Source organism: Theropithecus gelada, chromosome 3, assembly GCF_003255815.1.
Source record: "Theropithecus gelada isolate Dixy chromosome 3, Tgel_1.0, whole genome shotgun sequence".
NCBI classification, from domain to species: Eukaryota; Metazoa; Chordata; class Mammalia; order Primates; family Cercopithecidae; genus Theropithecus; species Theropithecus gelada.
The window spans coordinates 79,232,780-79,258,997 of NC_037670.1; the positions used below are offsets into that span (position 1 = coordinate 79,232,780).

The following is a 26,218-nucleotide window of genomic DNA, read 5'->3' on the forward strand; positions in this document are numbered from 1 at the left end:
GCACTTAATAAACCTCCATTTCTTTAGAGCTGGTTACTGGTGCTTTATTTTACTCCTTTGACAGTGTCAGGTTTCTCTGATTATTTGTGATCCTTGTAGCCATGCACTGATGTTTGCACATTTGAAGAAGGAGGCATCAATTCCTGTTTTTATACCTGGGCTTCAGCAGTAAAAACCCTTCACCAGTCACCAGTCCATAAGAATGATGATAAACACTGGGAAGCACAAGACAGGAGAGGGAGGGATGAGGGTAAGGCTTGAAAAAATCTACTTATTGGGTTCTATGCTCATTACCTGGGTGATGGATTCATTCATACTCCAAACCACAGCATCATGCAATATACCTTCCTAACAAACCTGCACATGTACCCATTGATTTTAAAATAAAAATTAATAAACAAAAATAAATAAAAAATACATTTTCTTTCTCCATTCATGTAAGTTTAATGTATATCTACATAAAGTGCTTATATATCTTTTGTGAGGTGTATTTTAGGCACCTTATATTTTCATTGACATTTTAAGTGCTGTCTTTTTAAAATTATAATGTATTTTCTAACTTCTAATTGCTATTGCATAAACATAAAGTTCATGTTTGCATTTTAGTTCAGTACCAAGCAAACTTACTCTTAACAATTCAAATAGTTTACCTGTAATTTGAGTGGGGAACTTTCTACACAGACAATCATATTATTTGCAAATAATGAGAGTTTTGAACCTTCCTTTCCAATCCATATATCTTTTATATCTTTTTCTTTTCTTGTTCTTGGCTGGTACCTCCTGTAAAACATTGAATAGGAATGGTGAAAATGTTTCTGATCTCAAAAGGAATGCATTAGATTGTCAAAAGTATAGTATTTGTGTAGGTTTTTGTAGGTGCCTTTAAGCACATTAATAGATCTATTCTTAATTTGCTAATTTTCAAATCATTAATTAATGTTGACTTAAAGGGAATGACTTTTGAATATGTTTGTTTAATATTGTATTAATTGTATAATGTTATCCTTTCATCTGAAGATCATGGGTTACTTTAATCAATTTTCTAATTTTAGCCAACCTGTATTCTGGGGCCAACCTTGCATTCCTACGGTAAACAGAAATTGGATATAATTTATATGTAATATAATGCTGCATTCAATTTAATATTTTGTTTAGATTTTTTTGCATCTAAATTCATATTTGACTTTGGTTTATTTTTTTTGACATATTTTCTTTGCATCGTTTTGATGTCAGATTCTACTAGTTGGAGAGTGTTCTCTTTTTCTTTTCTATAAGAATGTGTATAAATTTGGGATTAGTTGTTTATTTAAATTAGTAAGTCAACATCTTCAAAGCATTTAAAGAAGACTCAAGATCTCATAATGTAATATTTTAAATGTCCAGAATACAATTTAAACTTACTCAGCATATGAAGAACCAGGATAGTCTCAACTTGCATGGGGAAACAGTAATGGATTCTAACGCCAAGATGATACAGACATTAAAATTACCTGACAAAGATTTTAAGCAGTGATTATAAAAATGTTCCAATAAACAGGCCGGGCGCGGTGGCTCAAGCCTGTAATCCCAGCACTTTGGGAGGCCGAGACGGGCGGATCACGAGGTCAGGAGATCGAGACCATCCTGGCTAACCCCGTGAAACCCCGTCTCTACTAAAAAATACAAAAAACTAGCCGGGCGAGGTGGCGGGCGCCTGCAGTCCCAGATACTCGGGAGGCTGAGGCAGGAGAATGGCGTAAAACCCGGGAGGCGGAGCTTGCAGTGAGCTGAGATCCGGCCACTGCACTCCAGTCTGGGTGACACAGCGAGACTCCGTCTCAAAAAAAAAAAAAAAAAAGTTCCAATAAACAATCTAGAACACACTTGAAAAGAATGGAAAAATAGGAAGTCAGTAAATAAGAAAAATAATTAAAACACTAAAAAAATTAAATAGAAAGTCTCAGCAAATAAGTAGAACATATAAAAGAAGAACCAGATGGAAATTTTAGAACTGAAAAAACACAACAACCAAATGTTAAACTCACTGAATACCAGAAGGAAGACAATAGAAAAGTCGGGGAACTGAAAAATAATTCAATAAAAATTATTCAATATGGACAACAGAGAGAGAAAAAAAAAGAATGAAAAGGGGAATAGAGCCTCAGGGATCTGCACGACCATAACAAAAAGTTCAATATTCATGGGTTTTGAATCCTAGGAGAAAGAAAAGAAAAGAAAAGAAAAAGAAAGAAGTCTGAAATAATATTTGAAGAAATAATGGCTGAAAACTTCTCAAATTTGGCAAAAGACATAAAGCTACATATTCAAGAGGTTTACTAAACTCCAAACAAGATAAAGCCAAGACATCAAAATCAAACTGCAGAAAACTAAAGACAAAATATATTTAAAGCAGCCAGAGGAAAACAACACATTACCTGTAAAGGAACAATTTGAATTGTCAACTCAAAAATCTATATCCAGCAAAAATATCATTAAGGAATAAAGGTGAAATAAAGACATTCTCAATTGGAGTAAAACTAAAAGAATTTGTTGTCAACAGATCTTCTCTAAAAGAATTACTAAAGGAAATTCTTCAGAAATGAGATAATATCCGAAAGAAACTTGAGGCAGCAGGAATGTAGGGAGAGCAAGAGAAATGGGAAGTATCTTAGTAAAAACAATAGTCCTCTTTTCTCTTGAGTTCTTTAAAATATTCACAAGCAGAGAACAAAAATTACAACATTCTCAGGTTTTTAAAAATAAACTTTTTTTTTTTTAAAATAGGCTTTAAAGAGCAGTTTTAGGTTCACAGCAAAAACTGAGTGAAAAGTACAGAGTTCCTCTATAACTTCTGCCCCACAAATGTTCCATTCCAGGCACTAATGTATAATAAACCTAATGTTTAGTAGAATGCACCAATGAACCCATCAAGACCTGATGCTTTCTATCTTAGAAAGTTATTAACTATTAATTCAATTTTTAAATACATATAGGCCTATTCAAATTGTCTATTTCTTCTTGTTTGAGTTTCAGCAGATTGTGTCTTTCAAGAAACTATCCATTTAATTTAGGTTATCAAATTCATGGGCATAGAGTTGTTAACAATATTCTTTTATTATGCTTTTATCATTTATGGGATGTAGTGATGACCATCTTTCATTTTCGATAGCAGTAATTTGTGTTCTCTCTTTTAAAATAGTTGGCATGGGCAGAGGCTTACTGACTGTACTGATCTTTTCAAAGAATCATGATTTTCCCTCATTTATTTTCTGTATTTCCTGTTTTCGATTCCATTAATTGCTGCTTTAATTTCTATTTCTTTTTTTTCTACTGCCTGTGGATTTAATTTGCTGCTCTTTTTCACATTTTCTAAGGTGGAAACAGCATATAGGTTTTAGGCCTTTCTTTTCTAATATATGCATTCCATGCTATAAATTTCCCTCTATAAACTCTTACTGCTGCATGTGCAAATTTTAATTAGTTGTATTTTCATTTTCATTTAGGTGAAAATATTTTTAAAATATCTCTTGGGATTTCCTCTTTGATCTACGTGTTACTTTATAGTGCATTGTTTAATATCCAAGTATTTTGAGATTTTGTAGCCATCTTTCTGTCACTGGTTTCTAGTTTAATTCCATTGTGTTCTAAGAGTAGACACTGTAAGATTTTTATTCTTTTAAATGTGTTAAGGTGTGTTTTATGGCCTACAATGTGGTGTATCTTGGTAAATGTTCCATATAAGCTTGAGAAGAATGTGTATTCTGCTGTTGTTGCGTGGAATCATTGATAGATGTCAATTATATCCAGTGATTGATGGTGTTGTTGAATTCAACTATCCTTACTGATTTTCTGCCTACTATAGCTTTCCATTTCGGATGCAGGGGTGGTAGGTCTCCAATTATAATAGTGATTCATCTATTTTCTCCTTGAATTTCTATCAGTTTTTGCCTCACATATTTTGACGTACTGTTAGGTGCACATGTTACAAATGGTTATGACTTCTTGGAGAACTGATCTCTTCATCATCATGTAAGGCCCCTCTTTATCCCTGATAATTTACCTTTCTCTGAAGTCTTTGTCTGAAATTAATACATCTACTTCTGCTTTCTTTTGATTAGTGTTATGGTATATCTTTCTCCATTCCCTTCTCTTTTAATCTATATGTGTCTTTATATTTAAAATGATTTTCTTGTTAACAAGACATAGTTGGGTCTTGTTTTTTTGATTCATTATGACAATCTATCTTTTAATTGGTGTATTTAGATCATTAGCATTTAAAGTGATTATTGATCGCAGTTGTCCATCAATGGATGATGGGGATAAAGAAAATATTGTGTGTGTGTGTGTGTGTGTGTGTGTGTGTGTGTGTATTATGGAATGCTACTCATTTACTAAAAAAAGAATGAAATCATGTCTTTTTTGCAATACTGAATGAGCTGGAGGCCATTATCTCAAGTGACATAACCCAGAAACAGAAAGTCAAATACCACATGCCCTCACTTACAAGCAAAAGCTAAATATGTGTACACACGGACATAGCAAGTGGAATAATCGACATTGGCGACTCCAAAAGGTGGAAGGTTGGGAGAGGGGTGAGGGATGAAAAATTATACATGGGATGCAGTGTACACTATTTGGGTGATGGTTACACTAAAAGTCCAGACTTCATTCACTATGCAATATATCCAAGTAACAAAATTGCACTTTACTCCCTAAATCTATAAAAATAAAAAAGAAAAGATAAAAAGTAAAAATTAAAATGAAAAAATCCCAAAGTGATTATTAATATAACTGGATTAAGATCTATCATATTTGTTACTGTTTTCTATTTCTTGCCTCCCCCCTGTTTTTGTTCCTATTTTTCTCTTTCACTCTTTTTCTTCCTTTTGAGGTTTCATTGAGTATTTTATATGATTCCATTCTCTATCCTTTCTTTATATATATATTATATAAAGTTATATAACATACATGTAACTTCTTAGTGATTGCTGTAGTATATCTACAATATACATTTACAACTAATCCAAGTCCACTTTCAAATAACACTATACTTTTTCATAGGTAGTGCAAATACCTTATAACAACAAAATAATCCTAATTCTTCCATCCCATTTCTTGTATCATTGTTGTCATTCATTTCACTACATGTGTGTATATATATATTCAATATATATTTCATTTCACTTATACATATATATATTTTAAATACATTGTTTATTATTTTGAAGAAACCATTATCTGTTAGATAAATCAAAACTAAGAAAGATACAAATTTTTATTTTACTTTCACTTACTCTTTCTCTGATGCGCTTCTTTATGTAGATCCAAATTTCTAACCTATATTATTTGCCTTTTCTCTGAATCACTTCTTTTAACATTTCTTGCAAGGCTGGTCTGCTGACAACAAATTCCCTCAGTTTTGTTTGTCTGAGAAAGTCTTTATTTCCCTTTCATTTTTGAAGGAGCATTTTGCAGGGTGCAGAGTTCTAGGCTAGTGAGTTTTTCTTTCAGCACTAAATACTTTACTCCACTCTTCTTTCTTAGTTTCTGAGAAGTGGATAGGATTCTTTTCTCCTTAATAGGTAGGGTTTTCCCCCTCTAGCCTCTTTCAAGAATTTTCTTTATCTCTGATTTTCTGCAGTTTGAAACTCATATACCTATGTGTGCATTTTTAGTATTTACCCACTTCGATGTTCTCTGAACTTCCTGGCTCTGTGATTTGGTGCCTGACATTAATTTGAAAACATTCTCAGTCATTATTGCTTCAAATATTTGTTTCTTTTCTCTTTCTGGTATTCCCATTATGTGTAAGTTACATCTCTGTAGATATCTAACACATCTTGGATATTTGGTCCAGTTTTTTTTCTTTGCTTTTCTGTTTGGGAAGTTTCTATTGACATATCTTCAAGCTCAGAAATTTTTTCCTCAGCCATGTCCAGTCTACCAATGAGCCCATCAAAGGTATCTTCATTTCTTTTACAGTGATCTCTAGCATTTCTTCTTAATTCTTTCTTAGAATTTTCATCACTCTGTTTACATTGCCTATTTGTTCTTGCATGCTGTTTATCTGATCTAGTGCAGAAACCTTAATATATTAGAGTTGTTTTAAATTCCCATTCTGATAATTCTACGCCATATCTGACTGTGGTTCTGATGCTTGAAATGTCTTTTCAAACTGCATTTTTGACTGTTTAGTATGTCTTGTAAGTTTTTCTTGGCAGCTGGATATGATGTACTAGGTAAAAAGAACCATGGTAAATAGGCCTTTAGTAATGTGATGGTAAGGTTGTGGGGCAGGGGAGGGCACAGAAGGCATTCTGTAGTCCTATGATTAGGTCTCAGTGTTGTAGTCAGCCTGCATCTGAATTGCAAACTTCACAAGTCCTCAGCTTGCCACCTCCACTCCTTTGGTCAAACAGGATTGACTGTGTGGACTGACATCAGGTATTTCTTGTCTTTCAAGTTGGTTAGGCTCTGTTAAAACTCCAGTAGTTTATGCTCTGGAAAATAGTTTCACTTGGAGGAAGGCCTTGTTAAGAAGAACAGGATGCTCTGGCATATTCCAAAATGGTCTGATTTCCTCTCCCACTGTTGGAAACACGAAAGGATTTTCCTTAAATATTCACTTGAGAACGTGGTCAAGCTCCTGAAGAGAAAACTCACGCAAGTGTGGAGGCTCCCTTATGACTGGGTCTCCTGGAGTTTTTAACTCTCAGACCTGTCCACTCTGGGCCTCCAGGAATTAGTTAACTATACTTCAGGTTTTCTTGCCCTGATACTAGTTCCCATGGAGGTTTCTGCTCATGGGTTTCTGCTGCAATAACTTGTGATTCTCTGTATGCACCTGTATTTTTCTCCAAACCACAGGGCAGTGGTTTGCCCTCTGACCTCATTTCTCTGACAGATAAGAAGTGTTATTGGTTTTTTCAGGTTTTCCCTTGTTAGGACAGACTGACATTTTCCAAGCTCCTTGTATCTGGGACCAGGTAAGTAGAGATGGAATTTTAAAAATGTATGTAGATATAATATACAAGAAACTACAATATAAAGAGGGTAGGTAATGGGAACCATAAGGCAAATGTCAGCAGAATTCACCTGTAAAGTCATGTGTCACGTTATTGCATTTTTGTGTGGCAAGGTTAACTTCTGATATTTTTAATTGTTACAGGATTATTCAAGTTTTCACTTTCTTGTTTAGTCAATTTAAAACTGTATTTTAAAAAGAATAACCATTTCATTAAAGTTTTTGTATTTACTGGCATAAAGTTGTTCAACACAGAATTTAGCAGAAACTATCAATGTGAAAGCTGGTTTGGCATAGGCTGACCTCTCAGGATTTCTGCTTTCATGCTTTTCATGACAGTTCAGCATATCATAAAAAGGCGTATTTACTGTATTTTCCCAGCATTCAATTGTGTCAACTGGTAGATTTAGTCATGGCATACAGCCGGCCATGCAGAAAGAGTGTATGGTTGTTCCTTCTTAAATTAGGACATAAGTCTTCAAAGCCTGAGAAACACTTTACTCTATACTAATGTATTCTTCAACTAGACTAATGGTAGAAGTCCAAGTCTTGGTGTTATTCATGATATGTCTTTCTCTGTAATACAATGAACCCTGGACTGGGAATGAGAAGCCTTGGCTTCTTGCCCAGGTCACCTATTTTTTTCATTGCTGGGCCACTTTAAGGGAATAGTATATACTCTGATCCTACACTTTTCTATCTGTGACTTGGGATGCTAATTATTATTTTATTAATTTTTATTTTTTTACATGTATGTTGCAAACATAGTGAGGTTGTTGTGAGGATCAAAAAATATCCACTTAAGTTAATGAGGTTTTTGTCACTTTATACAAGGTATTATTTTTCTGTGTGGCACTACACTAAATGGGATGTATACAAGTCATATTTTCAATTCCAACCCTCCCCTCATGGCCTGCCAACTCTTATCCAAGCCATCCTGATGTATAGCCAGTCTGAAAAAAACCCTGTACCACAGTATACATTCTGCACAACATTATGGAGAAGTGAAAATATACAAATTTTGAAGTGATAAGTAAAAGAGCACTACGGGAATTTCATGGTTATAAAAGATAGTAATCAAGGAGAATTCACAATTGCTCTTCCAACTACTAAGGAACAACAGTCTTACATTTTTGGGTTCTTTCAATATTTGAAGCCCTTTGATTTCCAGAACAATATTTCGAGGATGGTGCCACAGGTGGGACAAGCTCCCCACTTTGCAAATGAAAAAAATAAGAGCTTGGAGATGCTAAACTACATCTTCTAGCTCCCTTTCCTAATTACTTTCTTCTAAAGTTGAGTTTTTATCATCTTGTATTGCAACTGTCCATTTTCTTCTCTGTTCCCCCACTGAACTGAAAGTTCTTTAAGGACAAGATCCATGTTTTATTGTTCTTTGGAGCCACAGTTCCCAGTACAATGTCTGAAAACAATTTTGTTGTTGAATGAATAGATCTCTATTTAGTGCATATAAAAATGAGGTGAAGAGAGGCTAAGTGACTGACACAGATCAGAAAGCACCTTTTCAAGAGGACCAGGCCTAAAATTGAGACCACCTGATTCCTAGGTATAAGGTCTTTTCTCTATATCATATTGTCTCCTCAAAGAAGTGGACTTTGAGTGGCTGTCTAAAAATAGAATGAAGCCTGACCAGACGGAGATGAGTAAAGCTTGGAAAAACATCCGGAAGAGGTACTGGGATAATCAGACAAACAAGACTCCTAGCAGATGATCTTTGATGGGATGAAGGAATAGACTACACAATAGAAGATAAGGGAGAGATGACATAGGCCAGTGCCACTGTAGGGACCAATGAGGTACATGCAAATGATGGGAAGGACTCAAATGAAGGACAAAGACAACTAGACATCAGAGGAGGTGATGAAATTGGAGAGAAGCCTGGGGAAAAGTACATCACTGTTACTGAAATGGAAAGGGAGGACCAGATCCAGATGGCATTGGTTTTAGAAGTAGGGAATGTGAAGTAAATGTGTATGTGTGTATGTGTTTTATGATTTGTTATTGACATTTTGGGGAAAAGTTGAAAATAAATCCCAATTCTCATCCTCTATCAATCCTCATGTGATTAAAGTCTGGAGAATGTTTAATGTTTTCTTTCAGAATTACTTGTTGATTGCTTTTTTTCATTTTTGTGAGCTGCTGAGTGTGAAAGATGAGTATTACACACCATACTTTCCCACAAGGAATGAGTAACTACTTAAATTTTATTCCAAAAGACTTAGTAAAATAAAAGCTTCAGTTTCCTTACTTATGACTAGAGATCTAAAGGAATTTCCTAATTTTCATCATCAAATAAATAAGAAAACAGTTCACTTAAATACAGAGATAATATTAAAGGGTTTGGTGAATATTATAGACCTAAATTTCACAAAGTGGTAAGTGACTTGTGTCTGGGCTTAATCAGTACCCTGTTCTAACTGAGAAAATAAAGTTTCTAGATTTTTTTGTTTACATAAAAGAATTTAGTTCCAACTGTTCTTCATATTTAGATGATCTTAATGTTCTTTTGGGAAGCCTGGCACATAGAAGTGAGAGTTCACAGGTGACATCATGAACTTCTCTTTCTAGAACTGGTACCAGATGGAACAAACATGATTACTGTAGCCTGTTAAACAGAATTTCGTCAATTTAATAGCACTTTAAACCTCCTCATTCTCTCCAATCAGATGATCCTGGAGCCAAAGAAGCGGCTGGGCCCTCTTAAATTTGATAGCTTGCTGTTAACTTTTTATCTAAAATCGACCCTTCAGCCAGTTGAGATACAAAACTGACTCGGTCCCCTTTAGGACAACTCATGGAGTGGCTGCTAAGAAATAAGCATTAGTAGAACTGTCCCTAAATGTATAAGGTAAAACATCTCTCCACAAAACCAAGGACACTGAACAGAGAATTGCCATTTTGCTAGTCCATAAAGGTTTGCTGACATTTCTCAGAGAACAATTAATTACTAAAAATGAAAAGTAAAAGTGTACTTACATTTGAGCCCCAAGCTAGGTCAAGGCTCACACTGGCATACTTGAGGAGACCTATAGTATATTTAAGGGAATTTTGAATACTTCCTTACTGCTATGGTTTGAATGTTTGTTCCCTCCAAAAGTTGTGTCAAAATTTAATTGCCATTGTAACAGTATTTAGAGGTGAGACTGTTAAGAGGTGATGAGGCCATGGGGGCTCTGCCCTCATGAAGAGATTAATGTCATCATCTTGAAAGTGGGTTATCAAAAGTTGAATTTGGCCTCCTACTCCCTCCTTCTCTCTTGCCCTCTCTTGGCTCTTCTGCCATGTGAGGAACAGCATTGCTTCCTGCCTCTGGAGGATGCAAGGTGCCATCTTGGAAGTGGGAGTTGGGCCCTTACCAGATATCAAACCTTCTGGTGCCTTGATCTTGGACTTCCCAGCTTCCAGATTGTTAAGAAATTAATTTCTGTTCTTTATAAATTACCCAGTGTGTGGTATTCTGTTAGAGCAGTACAGAACTAAGACACTTACAAAACCTGCCCTTTCCACCCTCCACACTCATACTCCTATCCCATACATATTTTGGAGTTATTTCAACATGGAGGAAATTAACAAACCAATGATTTAAAGTGTAGTTTCTATTCTCTCTCTCTCTCTCTCTCTCTCTCTCGTTCGCTCGATCACTCCTGTTATAAACAGATTTACTGTGATGCTAATCAGGCTTTAACTTCAGGGCACTTCCATGCCCAGGTGTATGCTCATATGTTTTTGTGCAATTTGAAAAAGATATTTTAATCATGATTGGTGAAAACTATTGTCTCTTCTGCCTGCCTTCCCCTTGTAGCAGGCATTGGAAGGGTGGTGGCCTTGACAACCTGGCTAAGGGAAAGTTGAGTTGGGAAGACATTTAACTTGGGTTAATCAGATATATTTATGTGGCTTACAGACAACTCTGTATATGGTTAAATTACTGAGAGCTGTTCTGCTGGAAGAATGGATTCCAGGAATATCATTACCACCCACTGCTCTCACTTAGCTAGTGTCATAAGAGGAAGGTGTGGAGCAAAATGCTGTATCACTAGATAAGCATGTTCTATGCAGCCTGGTACCAGAAGCATAAATTTGTTGGAGATAAAATATGATTTGAAACATATGAAATCTCATGTTCTGACCATCAGATATGTAAAAGCAGAAGCAGTAAGATTCCAGTTTCACAGACCCCAAGTCAAAGGAGAATGTCTTGTCTGTTAACAATATATTTGATAATTCAGAGTACACAATTACAAACTCATCATAAAATAACATTTTCCCAACTAACTCCTATATAAAATGGATAAAAGTTATTCTATCAACGAGCAAATTATAACAAAAACATTTTCAAATCATACCAAAATTAACTCATTAAGATGAGATGACACATTTGAAAGAGAATAAGCAGACTTTTGGGTTGTCTAATAATCTAGCTAATGAAGAAGAGTAAATCACATGAACATATTCAAAAAATATCTAAATATCTTCTTGCTGATTTGAGATAAAATACTAGTGGTAATGAAGATCATTTCATTGAGGATTTTGATGATAAACTGGCTAATGAGTTGTCAATTTCCACAAAGACCAATGGAACAGAATAGTGAACCCAGCAATAAAGTCACATGCCTACAGCCATTTGATCCTCAACAAAGTCAACAAAAATAAGCAATGGGGAAAGGGATCACTATTCAATAAATGGTGCTAGAATATATAACTAGTCATAGGCAGAAAAATAAAACTGGACCCCTATATTTCATTATATACAAAAATTAACTCAAAATGGATAAAAGATTTAAATGTAAGACCTCAAGCTATAAGAATACTGGAAGAAAACCTAGGAAACATCATTCTGGACATTGGTCTTGGGAAATAACTTATGAGTAAGTCCTCAAAAGCAAATGCAACAAAAACAAAAATTGATAAGTAGGACCTAATTAAACTAAAGAGCTTCTGCATCGTAAAAGACACTATTAACAGAGTAAAAAGACAACCCACTGACTAGGAGAAAATATGTGAAAACTATGCACCCAACAAAGGTCTAATATCCAGAATCTATAAGGAACCTAAACAAATAAACAAGCAAAAAACAAATAATCCCATTTAAAAATGTGCAAAAGACATGAACAGACAAGCATTCAACAAACATGAAAAGATGTTCAACATCAATAATCATCAGAGAAATGCAAATTGAAGTCACAATGAGACACCATCTCACACCAGTCAGAATGGCTATTATGAACAAGTCAAAAAACAACAGCTGGGAAACAGGCTGCGGGAAAAAGGAAATGCTTGTATACTTTTGCTGGAAATGTAAATTAGTTCAGCCACTGCAGACAGCAGTTTGGAGATTTCTCAAAGAACTTAGAACTATCATTCCACCTAGTCATCCCACTACTGAGAATATATCCAAAAGAAAATAAATAATTCTACCAAAAGGCATAGGTACTTATATGTTCATTGCAGCACTATTCACAATAGCAAAGACACAGAATCAACCTAGGTGCCCATTAATGGTGGACTGAATAAAGAAAATGTGGTACATATATACCACAGGATACTATGCAGTTATAAAAAAGATCGTGTTCTTTGCGGCAACATGAATGCAGCTAGAGGCCACTGTCCTAAGCAAATTAATGCCAGAACAGAAAACCAAATACCACATGTTCTCACTTATAAGTGAGAACTAAACAATGGGTACTCATGGACATGAAGACAACAACAATAGACACTGGGGATTACAAGAGGTGGAGAGAGGGGCCAAGGGTTAAAAAATAGCTCTTGGGTACTATGCTTAGTACCTGGGTAATGGAATCAATTGTACCCCAAACCTCAGCACCACCCAATATACCCAGGTAAGAAACTTGCATGTGTACCCCCTGAATTTAAAATAAAAGTTGAAATTATCTTTAAAAAAAAAGGGAGTTTTCAATTCCATGGCTATTTAAAATGCATCACTGCATAAGAAAAAATTAAAATGCCTCGATAATATAATAACCCTAAAAATCTGCCTGACATTACAAATGATGAGTTGTAAAACTGAAAGAAGCTTTTGCAAACTATCAGTAATTTTTTTACAAAAGTCTGCTCAACAATTTCAGAGAAAAAATTACTTTTTAATTCACTGTATACAAGATGAAATTATAAATTGTTGATAATTAAAGAAGTGAATAAGAAATGTGTGCAAGAAAATGCAGAAGTATTAAAAAGGTATATCAAGTGGTTAATATATATTTGTATAGATTTTGTGATATCTATGGTGATTATCAGCTTTTTACAAATGTAAATAAATGTTCTAAATAAATGTTCATTTTTGTAACTAATGTTGTATTAGAATTTTTATTCATCTTATTTAAAACCTGAATCCTGTGTTTAAATCAACGTTACCCAAGTACTCATGAACAAAACCATTAAGCGTTGAATTTTTAAGATTCAAATCTCTCTTTAAAGCCAAATTTAAGAAAAAATAGTAGGACAGTCACATCAGCTTCCTCTCAGCATAAACTGAAATGCTAAATTAGGAAGGTTAGACCACAGTCAATGTTCTAAATCACTGGCTTCTCCATTTCTCTATGACTTGTTGACTACTTTTAGGAGATTAGTTGACCTGTTGATATAACAAATATTCACAAAACAGCGAAAAGAATCCAAGAACAGTTATGTCCAAGGAGCTTGCAAATCTATCCTACCAGGAAAGGAAAACATGACTTCTGAAATACAATAAGTAACAGAGAGATATGCAGAGAGGCATAGAGTTCTCCAGGGATTCTAAAGAGGGGAAGATGACTGCCAAGAAAGGTGATTAGGAGAACCTTAAGAGGAAACAGCGTGACTGTATTCATTTCCCCATTCCATTATAGAAATTATTTAAGGGCCATATAAGAGAGACACAACAAGAGAGAATGCAGTAAATGTTGAAGCAAAATGAAAAGACAAAAATAAGAAGAATACAATAAAGGGCCAGAAAATGGGGCTAAAAGTACAGTCCACGATGCCTTGTCCACTTATTCCAAGAGGACCTCAAATGTGGCTCTTGGTGCAGGGATAAGGTGATAATTTATTCAAAATAAGGCTTAAAGTGAAGGGTTGGGGTCTGAGTTTACAATGAAAATGAAATGATGGCAAACCTGGGAAGTAAGGTGTCTGCAATGTTTTCTCCACATTTCCAGACATTAAGCACTGGGGAATGTTGTTATTCTAACAGGCATATTACTCTGATTAGGCCTTGGCAGTTGAGCTATACCATAAGTTACATCTTTTCCAGTCCAAAGCAACAAAACCCTTAATGTATGTGATGTCCACATAGCTTCCATAGTTCAGCTGCTAAAACAGAAAAATAATGCCAGTGAATTCGACACTGCATAAATCACAAGGCCATTGAGAAGATGGCATCCAATAGAATCCACACAGCCTTCTGTTGCTCTTTCAGAACCATCTCTATAATTGTTTCTGTATTTCACTGATTTGTTTGCCTTTTCACATAAAGGACTTAAAGAGAAAACTATAATTTCAGTAAAATTTTATGCTCATGTCATGGCGATAAATGATCATAATGATGTTATTTTGATAATATATCTGCATCTCCTAAAAGAGGATGCTACAAATAATAATACATCCTCTGCAGGTTTTTTTTTTTGACATTTCACATACAGAAAAACCATGAACAACTTTCCCCTTTGCAGTGAGAGGCATTCCAAAACTGGCAAAGGCATATTTTTATTTAAATAAGTCAGTCCCACAACTGTAATTCGAACTTGAAACTGGCAAAGTTTCTTTCATTTCTTACATTTAAAAAACCTTAAATTTTAACTGTAATAAAGTATGAATCCTTTAATAACCTGGATTGGTGTCACCCAATGGGGTAATGAAAAGGAGATGTTAATGTACTAGCTTCCTGAAAATATTTAAACATTTTCATACAATACTAGAAAACTTACCTTCTTCCATGTTTAGCTTAATAGAACAAATCATATGTAAGTTTCATAGTGGTTCTTTTATTTATAAAATAATCACATTCAAGTCTTACCAGGGAGTAGCAAAGTGTTCAATTCTTTTCCTTTGAAGAAATAATGTAGAGCAATCACTCATAAATCCCTCTAATTATAAATAAAATCCAAGTTATTGTTTGACAATGAGATGCTTTATTAAACTTGATACATTTACTATATAAGAATTCTGTGAAAAAATGGGGTATCAAATTATTTTGGGTCTGAATCTTTGCATTATAAAATACATCCCAAAACTATGTCATCTCACTGTATTCTGTGACTGTTAGCACACGGATGACCAAAGGCAACTACTTCCTTTCCTGGCAAAACAAGACAAATTTCAGCTGACATTCCCCATGGTGTTACAAGTCCTCTTAGTGACGTAGAAAGTCCCAACCCCCTTCTCTATGCAGTGTCATCTCCAGGAAGGTAAGCTTTAGGAAGCACCTGAGCCAGCCCTATATCTGTGCTTGGCATGAGGTTCACATGGGTTCGGCCTTGAGACGGGCATGTTCCTCTCAACCAAACAACTCTACTTGGATTATTCCGAGACTCCTTGGAGGGGTGAAACTTCTGGAAAAAAAGAAAGTAAGAGAGAAAGAGAGAGAAAAGGTCTGAATAATGACAGGAATACACAAAAGATCAAATTCAGCTGCACCAGTGCTAAGGGGAAGAATGAAGAAATTGGAAAACAAGCAGCTTTGTGGAACACTTTCTGGTATGACAAAGACTGACCAGACTGTCACTGCTTCCGACTTAGTGCTTGTGCAGCCCACCCATTCTCTTACCAGGCCTGGGTGTCTCTGCAGTGAGATGTCTGTGGTTGGTAAACAGTTCTGTAGAGTCTTGTTCTACCGATCTTTCTTCGAGGTCTGACTCTGGGATTGTAGTACAACCACCTAGTGGAAAAATACAAACAGTATTTTAAGCAATGTGTAAGAAAATCTTCCTCTCTACACAGCAAGCATAGCTTAGGAACACACTGATCATAAAGATAATAAATGACGTGACAACAATCTTCAGGAGTGGCCTGAAAAGAATAACCTTAAATGTTTCTTTTTGGTGAGAATACTGGGAATGAGTTACTGCCCCTAAAGACATATTATACTGATTATGACTTGGCAACAGCAGCAACAGTATTGTCTTTAAATTTATCCTTTTTAAAGTCAGAAAGGACAAAACCTATAGCATATGTGATATCCAGAATATAAAGGCCCCTCAGCAGGAATTCCCTTTAATACCAGAGCATCAGAAACTATAAAAGAAGCAAAGCCCATGAACCATGAGGAAAAGAAGGCTTCCCTGGGCAAAGAGAAAGGTTGCTGGTGTTCTGGTACGGTGGTTGTGGTGGCATTTCTCTGGAATTTGATTCTATTCCTGAATCCCAACACCTTACAGCACAGACACAAACACTTCATAATTCAACAGCAAAGTCATGAACTGCATTGTGGAAGGTTTCAATCCAAAGGTGACTTGAGGATGAGCTGGCACTGTTGTGCTTTTGAAGTACTGGGTATAACTCATTTGACTTTATCCACCAAAATCTTGTATGGGAAACTCACAATCATGAGAGAATTTCCTGACTACAGCTGCAACTCGATTTGACTGATTTGCCATCATTTCCTGGAAATGTACTAACATGTTGTATACTGTACATGCTTTTTTCCAAAGCCATTCTTCTTGTTAATGAAGTGTGATTTCTTTTTCTGAGGCTTCTCACACACAGAGTCCAAAGCCTCAGCCCTCAAGTTTGGTTTTATGCATGAGGGGGTTTATGAAGCTCACAACATTCTGAGGAAAGAGAGGGTATCAGCAGCACTGATTTCAAAACCACATCATTCAAATGAGACGGAAGTGGCAAGATCCCAGGTTTCAAGGAAAACACACCTTACTATCCACGCCTCTGCATCAACTCTGAAACAGAAATCAGTGCTAAGGGAAATGACAGAAACGCATTTCCACACTCATAAAATAAGAATTAGAGCTATCCTCCAAGATTCCCTGAATAGAAAACATTAGAATTATCCATCAATGCAATGGAACTTGCCCAGTAATACCCAAAAATGACAAGGGCCTTATCCAGAAGGAGAACCAGGCTTATTTTTAACCTCTCCAAAGCCTGTAGATCACAGTAACCAGAACTATCATTATTGAGTACTTTCTAAGGGCTAGAAATCCTGCCCATATTATCTCATTTAATTCCTACACACTATACCATGAAATAGATATTATTATTGTTATTCTCATTTTATAAGAAAACTGAGGTCTCAATGAGATTCAGTAACTTGCCAATGTCACAGAGCTCCAGTCTGGTCACATGGTGGGGCTGAGACCTTTGGAGAGGCCCCAAAAGCCAGTTCCTTTCCTCTCCTTCTTTACACTCATCCAACTGAGAAAAAAGGCAAAGGATACACGTGGTGGTGGCAGGGGCTAGGGGGAGACCTGGAAGACTAATGACAGGGAAGCGCAGAAAGAAGGGATGTGCTCCCTGCTGAACAGAACCCTGGAAAAAAAAAAAAAAGGCAGAAAAGTCACTTCTCCATCCGTGAGACAGAGGGAGGTAGGGGAGGCCAGGAATGCTGTACTCATGCAGCTGCTTTCACACACAAGACAACTCCAGGAGGGAGGAAGAGACGAGCCAACAGATGAGAGCGAGTTTGAGAGCAGTTAAAACACCTGCCACGTGCTTGGGGAGAGGCAGGTCTCCACTGATAAATTAGTGTCCCTTTCATTCCAGCTGACTCAGTATTTTGACAAAACAGAAATAGAAGACTTCCTAGTTATCTATCCTGTGGGCTCAAAAGGAAAAGCCAGTTGCTATAGATTATCAACAATGAATGTAATCTCCTCTCTTCTCTTTGCCTTGTCCTGCATACAGAGATGGCAAGGTGCCCTGCCCTGGTGCTCTAACCCTCAGGTGCTATAGTGGGCACAGATTGCATGCACCTCCTCAGACTTCACACCCACAGCAGGGCACCTTGGCATGGGAATGCCACCCACCTTTCTTTCTTTTTTTTTTGAGGTGGAGTTTCACTCTTGTTGCCCAGGCTGGAATGCAATGGCATGAACTCAGCTCACCGCAACCTCCGTCTCCCGGGTTCAAGCAATTATCCTGCCTCAGCCTCCTGAGTAGCTGGGATTACAGGCATGTGCCACCAAGCCTGGCTAATTTTGTACTTTTAGTAGAGATGGGGGTTCTCCATGTTGGTCAGGTTGGTCTCGAACTTCCAACCTCAGATGATCCGCTTGCCTCAGCCTCCCAAAGTGCTGAGATTACAGGCGTCAGCCACCGTGCCTGGCGCCACCCCCTTTCTTTGGATGCCTCCTGTAGCCAGACTGTCCAACTGCACACTCAGAGTGTCTGCCACTTCCAGCTTGGAAAGAACAATGGTGGTGGGCTCTGGCATCCTGCCCAGCAAGTGTATCATAGGAAAAGAAAAGAAGCCAAAGCTGAGCAGAGAATTCTCCCTGGGCCCCCACCAACCAGGAATATGCTAGATGATTAGTTCTCTTTTGCAGGACTCCAAAAAAAGGCAGTGTGCTGCGTAGCTGCACCTGCTCACCATCTTCATGGCTCCTGGAAAGAGGCACTCCCAGATGTAGGCAGCACCACTCTGCATGACCTCATATATTCCCTTGGTTGCTGCCCTTCGTCCCCACCCTCCCTTCCCTGGGTTTGTGTTCTCAAACAGCCATCACTTTAGTCCTTGCCCCAGGCTCTGTCCTCTTGAGAAAATCACTGATACTGGGAGTAGTTCTAAAGTAAAAAGTAGGTCTTCACAATGGAATTTTGAAGTTAGACTGCCCACCCATCTGTAAGCACTAGGCGCTCCATAGCTGGAGGTGAACGGGATGGTAATAGCCCCTGGTGTGCAATTACTTATGCTTTCACCCATGCTGAACTAGGATGATGTGCACGCAAAGGTCAAGACACTGGGAGATCAAGGGGCTATGGCATGGAAACATGTAATCATAAGGATTTCAGATGCTGCTTCTGATGACTGAGTATCTCGCAAAAAGAAAACGGTAGCTCATGGGATAATGGGCAATGGGAGGCAAATCCACAAATTCAGAAGGCCTCTTTGGCCTTGCTCATGTAATGAGATCATCACATCAGCCAAACAGGAATCACCTGGGAGCCTGTCAGAAATGCAGAATCTCAGGCCCCATCCCCACATCTACTAAATTAACATCTGTTAAGAAACAACAGATGAGTATATCTGATACTTTTCCTAGGAAAAAATATATATTTGTTAAAAATTTAAGGGCAAGCAAATAAAAGAATACAGATAAAATATAAAACTTCCAAACAAACTGAAACTCTCTGAGGTCATCCATGGAAATGAAGTCTGGGTTCCATGGACGCCAGATGAAGTACCCTTGGCTTAGAGTCCATCTCATAAAAGGAGAAGGGGAAGCTGCAGCTGGAGGAAGTCATACAAACACAATGGCAAGTGTGACACAAATAAGCCCGCAGGCAAGGACAAGCAGAACTGCAGGCTTCTGGCCTGAAAATCAGGCAAGCGTCTCGCCTCGAGGAGGGCAAGGGACTTCAAATCCCATGGACCTACTGTGTGCTGAGCACTCTACCTTGCATTTTCAGTACAGTAACTCACTCCATCCTCAAATAACACTGTCACAAAGGGCTCAGTGCCCTCATTTCGCAAGGGTAAATGTATTGATAGCAATGTGTGCTTTTCTTCTATTGGCCCTCCCCCTGCCCCTTTTCCTACAATGTTACCCTAGGCCATTTTGTGCCCCCTTGCCTCCAGGGAAGTTTGTAATGGGGACCCCATTAATAAAAGTAGCCTGGAAATACTTTTCTTTCCAGCTTTGGTTTTCCATAGCCAGGGCTCCCTGAGGAGATGGAACTGAGAGAGTGAGAGACAGCTGGTACCTGGGTTGCCTCAGAGGCAGCAGCCCACAGCCCAAGGTAACAAGACATCATCCAGAGATGGAGGCATGGGACACAGAAGGACTGGGCACCAGAAGCCCCAGCCTTAGCCACAGGGAGCCCTGGAGTTGACTCCACTGATGGCTCAGGCAATGAGGCTGTGGGTAGCTACTGTGTCATTTTCTGAACCCCATATATAAGCCTCCCTGGATGCAGTGGGGTGTGGCAAGGGTGGGCAATAATAACAAAGACTGAATTCCCTACCCTCTTGTTACTAAAGAAAATACAAATTTTACATTTCTTGCATCTCTGACTTAGCTATGCAGAGTCAGTTTCAATTTATTAAATAAAACCAAGAGATTATGTTATTTGCTAAGGCTTACACAAGTTTCTATACCACTGCAACCCAGCTCTCCATATATTACAGTGATGCTTCTAAAAAAAAACTTACTTTTCAAATTTCCAATCTATCTAAACCAATACTTTTGTAAAATGTAACAGAAATGAATAAAAAAAAAACTAGTAGAAAAATTAAATGAATAAGACATCAGCTTTCACCTTTTAGAATTAGGTTCAACAGTTGTAAAAACACCCTTTCAATTATTACAAAAGTTTCTCAACACTTTGTGAATGTCAGGTAACAAAAAGTTTGCAGACAGAGGCCAGTCTTTCAGCCCTTTGAGTAGCACTAACTATAAGACATGGTCTAACTTAATAAATGTGATATGTAGAATTAGGGTTAAAAATAATAATACAGCAAATTCCTATTTATCTAAGGTTCAAATACCAGCAAACTCCTTGTGCAACAAAATGGGCTTTCACAACGTATGTTCATTCTTTCTAGTCATACATCTAGTGACTAGATGTGGCAGCTCTCTCTCTAGTGGTCATGGTGTTCAGAACAATCTCCCTCTCCCATCAATGCAGGATATCTAGGTTCCCCTCACCACTGCTAGGTGGAATATAATTAAGGGAAGCTGGCATCTTGAGTCAGAAATCTAGATGCATTTCCACAATGGAATATTGCTGTTATACATAATAGTTTTATTATAGAGCCCTATTACAATTAAGTTATTGCTTTAAAAACTTTTCTGGACTAATCTGGAAACCTAACTCATGTGAAATTATATAATATGAAGCATATATAATGAATTTTGAACAATCAGCATAGAACCATTTGGAACAAAACTGTTTATAAGAACAAAACTGTTAATAAATTGGAGACTACATCAATGGATGTTAAAAAGGATGTGTTTGAGGCACTTTATTATGGGGCCTATGACTGAACTGCTGACAATCAAATTATGTATATGGCCCTTTGTGTTAACTAAACTTTGCTGTAAAAATTTGACTTTTCCACATTGATAACATATTCATACATATAGCAATCATTAGCCAGCCAAAAATTTATTTAAGTAGAAAAATCTCACTTAAAACTTCGAACAAATAGGAGTTTGCCCTATATTTATAAAGATAACACAACTCTAGGATTTTTAGGGATTTCTAGCTATCCTCTAACCTGTTTCCACATTCAAAAGCAAATTATAAAATGGCTGCACTTCCTCCTCAAAAAGTGGTACATATTTTGTCAGCAGGTGAATTACACTAAGATATTTCTATCCATTGTCAGAAAAAACAAACAAAAAACAACAACGAAAGGAGCTTAGGCCCTCTCTGCAGGTTGCTATTGTAGAGTTAACTGGAAGAGGTAGAGTTCAAAGGTTAAGATAGGAAGTGAAGCAGAAACAAATGTGACTGTCAGCTAGAATACCGGAGATCAAAATTGGAATGCAAGGTAAGCAGTGGTATGCTGGTAAATGTAGAACAGCTGGCTTTCCAGGAAAAAAGAGGAAAGCGCCAATCTATAGTGTTTACTCATCTCTGCGGGACGAATACTCCCACTATGGCCAATTTCAAATAACCAGAATGACATCACCAAATGTACAGCTTGGCAGAGATGTGTAGTAGCACAGTATTATCTAGTATTTTCACCATACAGATTTATAGATGTAAATAACCTCAAGAGAATACATAATAGTAAAACATAGTAAAATAATTAGGAAGGAAAAGTTTTGAGTTTGTATTATCTTTGTTTTTATATAATTTATTTCATTGTAAGTTTATACAATTTTTAAGAATGCCTATATATTTAACAACGGACTCACAAAATTTCTAAAAATTCAGCAATTAGTTCTCACCAGCTAGCGCAAGCCGGTTCTAGCACTGACAGTGGGGACGGTATAGGGAGGTTAAGGTTATGCTTTGAAGTCTGGATTCATGGCTCCACATTGACGAGTTAAGTGACCTTCTTGAGCAAGTTATTTCACTAAAATCAGTCTCAGTTTCTGCATCTTCTAAGAGACTAACATAGCTCTGCTTCATAAGGGAGAGAGATGAATGTGCACAGTGCCCGGCACGTTGAAACACAACTAAGTCCTGACTATTTTCAGGCCAAAGTCAGGAACACCAAAAGAAGAGTAGGGTAAACAGGTCAAGATAAAGTCCCTAAGGTGGGGGTTTGGCAGGGAAAGTTTCAAACAAACTGATATATCCCTGGGGCCAAAGACAGCTCTCCAGCAAATAGAAAAGTGCCTGATAACCTTAACCAGGTGGCCACCTCGGGAGTTGGCTAATCTATTTTACTCAAGCCCTGCCTAATATCTCTCCTGCTACTTGATCTGCTGGGTTCCAAAATTTGATTCTACCCCAGGTGAATCAGGCCTCCTAGCTGAGCCTCCTTGCCTCAAAACCTACTTTGTAATTCAAATAGCCTAAACCAGGTGGTTGGCCAGATAGTAAATATTTTTTAGGCTCTGTGGGCCATCTGGTCTCTGGTGCCACTATTCCATTTTGCTGTCATAGTGCAAAAGCAGTCATAGTCAATACATACATGTGAATGAGCACTGGCAGTGTTCCAATAAAACTTTATTTACTAAAACAGGTGTTGGGCCAGGTTTGGCCTGTGGGCCATAAGTAGTTTGGCAACCCTGGTCTAATTTGAGGATCATGGAAAGCTTCTCTGCATACAGTATCATAATTTTCAAAGTTCCTAGAGGCATTTAACACTACCAGATGTCTTATCTTACAATATTACTATGAGAATATCCTATAGTGTTATTATCATAAGTTTAAAAGCATAGTTTTTGTCCAACTGTGACAAATGTTCTTTCTTGTTGGGTAACAAAAAAAAGTTTTTCTCTAACAGATTTTACTTTTTAGAATAGTTTCAGATGTGCAGAAAAATTTAGCAGATAGTACAGAGAATTGCTACATATCCTCTGCATAGTTTCCCCTATTTATTAATAATTTTCATTAGTATGGTACATGTGTTACAACTAATGAACCAATATTGATACATTATTATTAACTAAAGTCCATAGTTTATTCAGATTTTTTCATTTTTACTTAACATTCTTTGTCTTTTTCAGGATGCTATCCAGAATATTTCATAACATTCATTGTCACGTCTCCTTTGGCTCTTCTTGGTCGTGATAATTTCTCAGACTCTGTTTTCGATAGCCTTGACAGTTTTGAGGAGTACTAGTCAGGTATATTGCATGATGCTTTTCTATTGGAATTTGTCTGATGTTCTTCTTATCATTACACTGGGGAATTTCTTAAAGAAGGTTTTTTTTTTTCCCATAAACTCTTCGAGTTTCCAATATTTTACAATTGTCTCCAGGAGTTTCTCTTTTCCTCTATCAAAAGTGAAGCCAAGTAGGCAGTGAATGGAGAGGCCCCTGAAGGATGGAAGGCAAAGCACAAGGCTTAGTGGAGTTCAAGTTATCACAGTAGTGGACTAAGCTGTACCTAACTGTAGGACCCGAGGCAGGTCATCAGTTGCCCCATCTTTAAACAGAGGGTGATGTTGAGGCTGACTGTGAGCATGCCATGAGATCATGTAAACCCAGCATCACGCTCAGCACACTGTGCATTTTATCACCTCCTGCCTTCTATTTTTTTTTGTATACATGCACCTTCTGCACCATTTTTTTTGTGGAATCAAAGAACTGTAGCTGTAGGTTTAATGACTTTCATGTAGTACATATCAAGACAGAGGCTCAGAGAGGGGAACTGATGCCGCAAATGTCCCAGAGTTAGCGCAGTTTCCCCTCCTTCCTATCGCACTAGGGCTTTCTCAATAACTTTCTCTTTTTTTGTCCAGGAAGATCTTAATGGATTTGCTTGTGAGTTGGCTGTCCTAACTAGTCCTTCCTTTCAATGATACAGAAAATCCAGAGGCCTGGCAAACTGTTCTGTGGGTATATTTGAAGACTTTGCTGGTTTATTTTCTTGTAATAGTGACCTTTGTAATAAACTGGGTATTGGATGAGAGTGTTCCATTCCCTCATAGAAGAGAAGATCTTTTCTTCTGTTTTCTTCATATATTTAAGAGGAATCAGACAAGGAGACACTTTTAGAGAATCACAAATGACCACAGACCTTGTTCTGACTTGCCAAAGAATCTTCTGTTTGTATGACCTGAACTGCCACTAAGAATTAAAAACAGCAGAAACCTCAAAAATATACACCAGTGACATTTTTCTTTTGATCATAATTTACTTGATGGATAAAGCGTTTTTTTGAGATTTCATTTCAATGGTTTATAATTCATGTGCAGTGTGAGGAATGGGCCCTTTGAAAAGAACATCACACTATCTTAAATATGAAGCTTCCCTCAGACTCAGAGACTCTCTATAAATATATTCATTTGAAGAAATTTTACTGTGTGTGTGTGTGTGTGTGTGAGACACAGAGAGAGAGAGAGAACTGGAGAAAAATTTTGTACTCCCATTCTGTACGTTGCCTATTCACTCTGTGTGTGTGTGTGTGTGTGTGTGTGTGAGAGAGAGAGAGAGAGAGAGAGAGATGATTCATATATATGCACATAGGTACACAGACATGTATAAATTTTCTGATAATTCTCTACTCTGTTAGTTTTTCCAGTTATTTCAAATATTTTTTTTCTAGCCCAAGGAGAATGTAAGCTATAAAAAGCCAGGCATCTCCTGTATGCTTGTGTAGCAATACTGGCTGAGTATTTAGACACTTTTTGGCAAACTGGAGGAATAGAAGGAAGGGGGATGGGCAGGAGAGAGGGAGACAGGATGAAAAGCAAAGGGGAGGAGAAAGAACGGATCATAACATATTTTATCCTTCTGTGTATGCACTTCTACACAAGACATTAGAAGTGATTTACAAAAGGTGTAAATGACAAAATTGTAAATCATACAAAACATATTAGCAGCTAGAAAAACGTAAACCAGACTAGGAGTTATAGTGAGGAAGAATCATGGATAAACACAGACAAGGACCTACACAAGGGCTACAGTGGAGAAAAAATGCAAAATGTTATGGAAAGAAAGTGGGACTGCACTTCCTCTGATCCATCCTCCATGACCTCTCGTCTTCCACACTGGACTTCAGACCAAAGGGCTCAGTCTGAACTCACTTGGACTTAATTTTTCTTTCCCTCAAGAGCACCCAACTGGTAAAGCTATGATGGTGGGAATTTTTTTGACTAATACTTTGATTTACTTGAGATATATATATATCTCAAATAAATATTTGATTATATATATATATATATATCAATAGTCACACACACACATATGAATGTGTGTGTGTGTGTGTGTTTCTGTTCTGTGCTCAGGGGCCATCTTGGAAAGCCAACATTTCTGTGAAATTTTTTTTTTTCCTTTTTTAAATTTTACTTTAAGTTCCAGGATACAAGTGCAGAATGTGCAAGTTTGTTACAAAGGTATATGTGCACCATGGTGGTTTGCTGCACCTAACAACCCACCATCTGGGTTTTAAGCTCCACGTGCATTAGCTCATTTGTCCTAATGCTCTCCCTCCCCTTGCCCCCAACCCCATGACTGGCCCCGGTGTGTGTTGTTCCCCTCCTTGTGTCCATGTGTTCTCATTGTTCAACTCCCACTTATGAGTGAGAACATGTGGTGTTTGGTTTTCTGTTCCTGTGTTAGTTTTCCGAGGATGATGGCTTCCAGCTTTATCCATGTCCCTGCAAAGGACATGATCTCATTCATTTTTATAGCTGCATAGTATTCTATGGTGTATATGTACCACATTTTCTTTATCCAGTCTATCATTGATGGGCTTTGGGTTGGTTTCATGTCTTTGCTATTGTAAATAGTGCTACAATAAATACACGTGTGCGTATGTCTTTACAGTGGAATGATTTATATTCCTTGGGGTATATACCCAGTAATGAGATTTCTGGGTCAAATGGTATTTGTGGTTGTAGATCCTTAAGGAATCGCCACACTGTCTTCCACAATGGTTGAACTCATTTACATTCCCACC

General features: G+C 37.3%; 1 protein-coding gene across 18 annotated transcripts in view; it reads right to left on the reverse strand.

Moving 5' to 3' along the window:
• The window catches only part of BBS9 (Bardet-Biedl syndrome 9), a 783,674-nt gene that overhangs the window by 279,804 nt on the left and 477,652 nt on the right, over positions 1-26,218 (reverse strand). For 13 of the 18 annotated variants that reach the window (XR_003118601.1, XM_025379704.1, XM_025379716.1 and 10 more), the window contains 2 exons: positions 15,786-15,896; positions 14,988-15,570 (listed from right to left, as the gene is read on the reverse strand). The exons of 1 other annotated variant lie outside the window; for it this stretch is intronic. Coding sequence is in view for 16 of the 17 variants with exons in the window: in XM_025379704.1 (XP_025235489.1) it covers positions 15,539-15,570; positions 15,786-15,896 (143 nt within the window). In the remaining variant the exon portion in view is untranslated. Of the gene's footprint in view, positions 1-14,987; positions 15,571-15,785; positions 15,897-26,218 lie in introns of those variants that run through there. 4 more of the 18 variants (XM_025379710.1, XM_025379705.1, XM_025379701.1 and 1 more) reach the window with 2 other exon arrangements.